Here is an 8426-nt window from a genome sequence, read left to right as displayed (position 1 = left end):
CCTGGGGACCCCAAACGCAAGCCCATTAAAGGTCTTCATAAACTCTTTCTTTATACCAAGTTGGGTCAAGATATGTGAACCCTAACTAAAGTTATTCAGTTTCAACTGTTTTTCTATTTTTAGTAACAGTAGATAGATAGATAGATAGATTTATTTCGGCATAGGAAGCATATACATAGTTAACAACATAACATAGGATAAAATAATGAGCATTATTAAATACTATATCACATACGAGAAAACTATGACATACACACCAACACCAAGGATAACACAAAAAAGGGCAAGCCCTTATTTCCATTGTGGTCCTTTGTATTGGCGTCATGACACAGAGAGGCGGACCTAAATATAATCATGTGTAAAAGTACTATTGAGTCATAAAAATGTATATCACAGTCAAATCTTGATTTAGTGACACTCCTGTTTGCAGCTAGGATTTAAAACACATTTCTAAAATTGTAAAAAGATATTAGCAAACAATTTAAAATCCTGAGCCGAAATAGGTAAAAACAATTTTAAATACTGTTCATAAGATGCCTTTTGATGGCAACCTTAAAACTTTGTAACCTGTTGATCTCCGTTAACTCTACAGGTAAATCATTCCATAGTTTAATTCCAGAGAAAGCAAAGGACTTAGAACCATGACTTTTGACTTTAGGTAGACAATACCCACCCTTTTGACTAAGTCTTGTACTATAATTATGTACTGAATCTTGCGAAATAAAGTGTTCACCCATGTAATCCGGAGACAGGCCATTTTTTATCTTAAAAACATGACACAACATTATCTGTTCAACTCTTCTGTGGACCGGTAACCAGCTAAGGGACTTAAAGTGGGATGGGTCAATATGGGCTCTGGAATCTAAGTCAAGTACAAATCTCATTATTTTATTTTGGCCTTCTTAAGAACAGACTCGGCCATGGAGCAAAATGACAGATTTTGGTCTATAGTAATCCCAAGATACTTGATAGATGAAGTTGATTCAATGGATGTACCAGAACAGGTTATATGCAGGTTAGATTGTGACCTAAGCTTTTGCTTGGACCCAAATAAAATTGACTCGGTTTTACCCAAGTGCAGTGACAACTTATTGTCCACTAACCATTGGCTGACCAAATCCATATCATCTGTCAGCGCCTTTTCAACAACAGATAAACTTTTACCAGATACCAGGATACCAGAATCATCAGCATATAAAAGCAATTTATTAACAGTGACCTTGACCTTGATCTTAAGGACCCCAATCGCAATCCGATGGAAGCTCTCAGTAAACTCTTCCTTTATCCAAGTTGGGTCAAGATTATGTCAACCCGAACTAATGCTATCCAGTTTCAACCATTTTTCTATGTTCAGTAACAGTGACCTTGACTGTGACACTAGGGACCCCAAATGCAAACCCATGAAAGGTCTCCATAAACTCTTCCCTTGTTCCAAGTTGGGTCAAGATATGTCAACCCTAACTAAAGTTATTCAGTTTTTATAGGTGAGTTTGACACCGCCCGGCCGCCTGCCCAAACAACGACGTTCGTTATTCTAATAACCAGTTACTGGGTATTACTGGAAGTAACATTAGCGATATTGATTTTGGACTTCTGCTATCAATCGTCGCCAACATAACATTGTTAGGGACGATTTATTGATTGTACTCAATAATCGATTCATCATTAGCATGTATGGAGTTTTAAAACAAAGCAATTTTCAACTTTTATCCAAACATTTATTTCAATAAAATATATGCATAAAATTTATCAAAAAATTAATCAAAACAATAATCATTTTGCAAAAAGGGTTCATCTCACAATTATACACATTTTTTTAAAACAAGCATTCAATTAAACCAGCATTCTCACTGTCAAAATGCCCCGATTTATCAAAAACATGACTTCTTTTCAATGTCTGAAATCTCTTCTGAAGACAAAAATAAGGAGCTTATCTTCATCCTGTTAAACAATGGTTTTATGAATTAGGGCCAGCAGGCAGCCGTGTAAAACTGGATAAGTTACCCACAGATTATTTTTTGGCTTGTTTGCACTTTGATTGGCTAACTAATAATAATTGGATAACTTTTGACCAATCATATTTTGGTCAAACCAAAGAAATAACCAGTTATATACCATTGGTTGCTGATGATTATAAAGCACATGTATGTCAATAAATGAGAAATGAATAAACTGGAAGTTACTGGAAGAATGCTTACACAAATCTCCAAAATATTTACAGACAGACAATATGTTGTTTCCAAATTAAAAATACCAAAGGAACATACATTTTTTTCTAAAACCATAAAGAGTGGTCGCACTAAGAAAGCCAAAAAATAAATAAGTATAAGTTTCACAGTTTTTAATATTTATTGGAAGACAATCTAAATAACCTTTACAAATTTCCTCTTTATGTGTAATTAAACATTTTCACATAAATCAATTAATTAGAAAAATACATGTTATAAGATCCACATACTGTTTAAAAAAGATGTTTGCCTCTTTTTAACATTATAAAATAAGCTTTTTTCACTTTTTAATCATATTGTTTTGTGCCAAACATAGATAAAAATTATTTATATGTTTTGAAATAATACATCGTTTATTCCATGTTATGTTAAAGTATAACACCTTAACTAAATTTGTAAATGCTTTCAGAAATCCAGCAAGTAAAGCGTGACAAACAAAAATAGGTTTTATAGGATTTTTTACAAAGTTTTCAGCCTCATTTTAAATATGTTTGACTAAAAATAAAATAAATGTAAAGCATCTTAAAAGTACAAGTGACCTTAAAAAAGTCACACAATTGATGCAACAATTATATTTTTACACACAAAACATTATATTTACACCTCAACTACCATTCCTTAAATGAACCGCCTTTCGGCAATTGCGTTTATCAATCGATGAACGCAACATCTTCGAATATGTTCGGATCGTAATTCATTGCATAACAATATACATGAAAGCTATTGATCTTGTTATTGGTTGTATTGTTTCTGCAGGTCCCGTAAAATATAGATCAACATTTTTAAAAGTGTTAGTTTATTACATTTTAAATATATTGGTACCAGAAGTTTCAATTTTACGTTTTAAAGTGATTTCAAGTGGTTGATCTTTTCCCGCGTTATTGTAACGTCATTTGAAAAAATGTTTCCGGTTATAGTCGGGTCGTTCTATTTACAGAATGGATAAGAACGGATAACTGAAAGGTTTTCTTAAATGAAATGAAGTATTTTTTAAACAATTCTTGAAAGAAATAATGAACTATTGGTGTAAATATAAGGAATGAATTGCGGGGTTGATGTCGGGGATATGAACGCAATTGGGTACACATTGACCAACCCAATTGCGTTCATACCCCGATAATGACATCAACCCCGCAATTCATTCCTTAAATGATATCATACTCCTTCTGATGTCATATTTACTACACAGCCGTACCTGCTTGGGTCGGTTTAAGAAGTAAGTCACAATTCTTTGTGTGAGGAGTAAAAAAAACTAAAACAATTTACTAAAACATACAACCTATGACTCTGAATGCTTAGCATTAATGTTAAAACAAGATTTAACATATTTTAACATTAATGTTAAAACAAGATATAACATCTTTACACTTTAATGGAAAACCAAGAAATAACATCTTAAAACAATAATGTTAAAATCTTAACATTAATGTTAAAATGAAATGTAACATCTTAAAACATTAATGTTAAATCTAAACATTAATGTTAAATGTAACATAACATCTTTAAACACTATAATGTTAGAATGAGGTATAACATATGTTAACATCGATGTTAAAACAAGGTATTCCATCTCTAAACATTGGTGTTAAAACAAGGTATTCCATCTCTAAACATCAATGTTAAAACAAGGTATTCCATCTCTAAACATTGATGTTAAAACAAGGTATTCCATCTCTAAACATTGATGTTAAAACAAAGGTATTCCATCTCTAAACATTGATGTCAAAGCAAGGTATTCCATCTTTAAACATTAATGTTAACACAAGATTTAACCTTTTTTAAACATAGATGTTAAAACAAGATATAAGGTCTTTAAAACATTTTACATTTTGAACCAGTATTTTATGTACATTCAATCAAAACTATGACAGCATTGCAAAAAATGAACTAAGAAATAAGGATGACTTTACACATTTAAGGTATATAACAAGAAAACAGCATATATTCCAAACAAAATACAAACAACTTTAAATAGCAACAGTACAGACATACTGTTGTAGTATTTTCTACTTAAGACTTATTTAAAACTTGCAAAATGTACTCGGTTCCAGGGCTTCTTAAGTTTTGGAACCTCAATCGGTCTGGATCCGGCGCCCCCCCCCCCCCCCCCCTAAAAAAAGTTAAAAAGTCCGATTATTTAGAAATGTCATACATTTTCGCAACGTCTTCTCTGTCAATATTTTTTCACGATATCACAATTCCTAAGAGGGTTCTAGAGCCGCATAGCCGATTCAGATAGTCATTGATACAAGCTTAATTCAAATGAGATTCTCATCGAGTTCTGCGGCGTTTCTAATAAGAACGATTGAGATCGTAAATAACTGTGGCTGTCTGGAAGCGGTCAGACGACAAAAAGTGGAAGCGGTCAGACGACAAAAAGTGAAACAGTATTATGTTTTATTTGCTTAATGCATCTACAATGGGTCAACATTCAACTGATACTCTTTAATAATAATATATATCTAGATTTATAATCGGGGCTTCAATTAAGCTATAAGTGTGATATCGACAACGATTTTTTCATTCAGCTTCAAGACTATGTAGTTAATCGAGCGTGTCGCTGTTCATATCCTATATATGACTAGGTTCCGATTAACAATGATATAGATACAATTGAAAAGAACAATTTAAATTTAAGAGTTTGGTAATCAACAAACGGATATATCATGTAATGATCGACGACGACATAGCATATTCATATTGCCATGTGAAAATATGGACCGATTTTAACACTTCATCAGGATAGCTGCAAGCATATAATTAACACATAGTTTGTTTAATTGTCTTCTGCCAATACCAAAACACGTGATTGGACCGATTGCAAGCGTCTGCTAATTAACAGATAGGCTTTAGAGTGTTCAGCGTAGCGGAAAAAGCAGCTGGTCGCATCTGTCTAATGGTAACTAGGACACTTTTATGACCTATTGGGGGTAGGTAGTTTTGAATGTGTGAATGACCCGTAAATGTTTGTGTATTACAATTTCTACAACTGGCAATTTGCCGGTTTTTAGAAGCCCTGCTCAGTACATATAAAAAAAACATTCAAATAACAATGATATTGAATTTTCTGTACAGTGACATTGAAAAACAAGGAGAGTCAAGCCCCCATTACAAATTCTGGAATTACATCGTAGGTCATAGGTCAGCAGGTCTCAAAGCACCACCTCTACTTTACACATTAAAACTATTTCCATATTTGATTGATTTCCATAATTCTTGTTCTTTCAAAATGTAAAAGCCTTAAACATTCACAGAAAAATAAAACAAACAGTTTTTATGACAGATTTCCATAGTTGAAACCTCAGTAACATGTACTAAAGACATATGTTTGAATCATAATTTAGTACAATACTCAATTTAAAACGTATAATTAGTTTTAAATAAAAAAACAGTTATATCAGGGTTAAGACAAAAATATATCTTCATCAATCTATAAACACAGTTTTGTTGACATTCACACTGGTTGTTATAACGAACAATATGGTTAAAAAATTAACAAAATATTAAACAGTGAAGATCACAATACTCCTGTTTCTGGTATTAATACCGCAAAATTGGTCGGTATATCACAAGCTATATATCTGGGTATCAAATACAAACCCTACATTTGCACCAATTTTCAATGATCTTTGATCATAAGTTATTTAAATATCACACTTTAGAACTAGAACATACATCACAGATGAGCAAATTCAGAATTTCTTAGAACAGAAAATTCTTAATCAAGTCTTCCATCTGTCTATTCATCATTTGCATACTCCACAGACAGATATACGATAGAATGTGGCATTTTTTGTTCATATTTGGTTGTGGTTTTTAACAAATGTGTACGATGAATTTTCTTTACGCCTTTAATCGACTCTTTTGATGAAGTACGCATTGAGAAAGGTCCCAATACGGTATATTAACATTGCACAAAGCATTATGACTATATATATGAGCCACTAAAAGCATATCTTGTCATTAAATATCATCATACCAAAAAATATCTTTATACAATACAACCCAAATATTTTTTTCTATTAATGAAACAACCCCATTTTCTTTAATGCATAATTTTGAAGACTTATCGTTTCCATTTTTAACATTCTCTCATCAGAAATATGAAATGTTATTTAATTCTATTTTAGGAAAATCATTAACATTTCAAATACATCACTGACAATATGTAAGTAACTTTAAAATGTTATGTGTAATAAATACATCAATATTAAAAACATCATGTAACATCAGACATGAGTATTTTCATATCAAAAAAGAAATACTGGTCCATGATTTAATAGGATGGCAATAATAAATGATCTGATTGTTCTACATTATTCCTGGCAGAGCATGATCAATGAAAAAATAAATAATATAATTTGGTCAATGAAATGTAATGGAACACTTATAATAAGTTATGCCACACAAACAAGTTCCTAAATGAACAATATAAACAATATTTTACAAACAATATCATGGTAAATCTATTTTTATAACAATACTTCCATCATACTTTTGTATGTATATCATATACAAGGCATGGTAATGTACCAGTCAATTGCAACCACGCCCCCCCCCCCCCCCAGGTCCGGGGTTATACCTGGCATAGGGAAACAGGCGGTGTTTTTACCTTTCAGGTGGCCCCACAGTGCAGAGTGAGTGCGGTGGTTTTGTTTTCATGCCGATAAACAGCGGCGAATGGGCCGTACCTAGGATATCCCAGGGGTGCAGGGGCATTTGGCAGGGATTTTACCAGCAGTTAGTCCTCCCCGTAGGGCGGGTTTTTTACCCGGGCTTGGCTGGACCGAAAGTCAAAGTCCCTGCTATACCCCCCGGACCTGGGGTGGCAGTGGTTAAACTTGACTGGGTCTTAAGGCGTAAAAAAATATAACAGCTTTGTTTCTGGTCACATGCCCTAAATGATTTGGGTCAGTAGGAAGTTTTTTTTTGTTTTGTTGTTTTAATACAGCATGTTAAATTACTTTCAAAGGGCATTCTTGCTTTGTTATAGGGAACAAAGAATTTATGCACCGTTTGGTGCTGAAATAAATCTACATGTGAAATAAGTAAAGTAGCCATATTTTTGGGACGAACAATTTCGGATTTTTTAGGTTGGGGCCAAATATTTTTTTGAGTCAGTGGCAAATAGATAGGATTAGCTGGATGACCAGAAACAAACCTTTTTTTAGGCCAAATCAAATGAATACATTTTAATACTTCCTAAATGACTTTTTTGCCTAAAATACAAAGCATGGTAATGGAAATGAACAAATTTGAACATTTCTTCCTAATTAATTTGTGCAGAACTACAAAGTTAATATCACAGGCATTGCTCTAGTTTCTAGAGTTAAAGCTTTAATAATTGGCACATGCTACGCTTGTTGCGTACGTCTATGATCTATGATGTCGGCGTAATGTTGAAGTAGAAGAGTAAAGTACGTCGTCAATACCCCGCTCATCGCTTGGTCTATCGCAGCCTGAGGTAGCCAACCCTGAAAATTAAAAATGAATTACATCTTATAGCAATATTTTTAAATATCGTTTTTTAAATCATAGAAAATAAGTCATTGCTTAAATAGAAGCGTACCTTAAAAATACCATGGACCCCCTATTAAATGTGTCATGAACGATTTAATTCTGTTTTATTAGTCACAGAAAACACTAACATCATGTTACCCGTTAATGCCAGCCAAAACTGCTACGAGACTTATTTCTGCTTGTCGGCATACCTTTATTATGATCTGTATGTCAACATAGTAAATACATGGGAATAGCGAATCCTTCACTTGCATATATATTGATTTAAATGTTTGGTTTGCTCTTTGTTTAAGGGGGGTTCTTTTGTTGTTTATAACTTATGTTTCACTATTGTCATACAATAGTGTTACCATATAAAATTATAATAATGGATGTCCTGTAGTAAGGAGTTAAAATTAAAATGATTCACTTCCCTGACAAGTGTTTTTTCCTGTGATTAGGTTGTACTTTAGTTTAAACTCCATATAAATTTAAGAAAGGAATATTTACTTATACTAAGTAACTCTCTTAAGCATGATGTTGCTCGAGAGTGTGGGAACTTAAGAACCCAGAGAGAACCCACTTGTCCGGCTTTTTTACCACCAACCAAACTCACATGCACCTAGGCCAGATATCAAACACGGGTCACCTTGATGAGAAGCGAATGGGCTAACTGGACAATCGGCTCTTACTTTAAAT

General features: G+C 33.1%; 1 protein-coding gene across 5 annotated transcripts in view; it reads right to left on the bottom strand.

Annotated features, from left to right (window-relative positions):
* Positions 1–1745: 1745 nt before the first annotated feature.
* The window catches only part of LOC128234093 (steroidogenic acute regulatory protein-like), a 50526-nt gene continuing 43845 nt past the window's right edge, over positions 1746–8426 (bottom strand). For all 5 annotated transcript variants that reach the window (XM_052948084.1, XM_052948082.1, XM_052948086.1 and 2 more), the window contains one exon: positions 1746–7702. In XM_052948084.1, coding sequence (XP_052804044.1) covers positions 7583–7702 — 120 coding nt within the window. In that variant the 3' untranslated portion in view covers positions 1746–7582. The remainder of the gene's footprint in view (positions 7703–8426) is intronic.

Source organism: Mya arenaria, chromosome 5 (genome assembly GCF_026914265.1).
Source record: "Mya arenaria isolate MELC-2E11 chromosome 5, ASM2691426v1".
NCBI classification, from domain to species: Eukaryota; Metazoa; Mollusca; class Bivalvia; order Myida; family Myidae; genus Mya; species Mya arenaria.
Note: the sequence above shows the minus strand (reverse complement) of the source record. Positions and strands in the feature narration are given on the sequence as shown.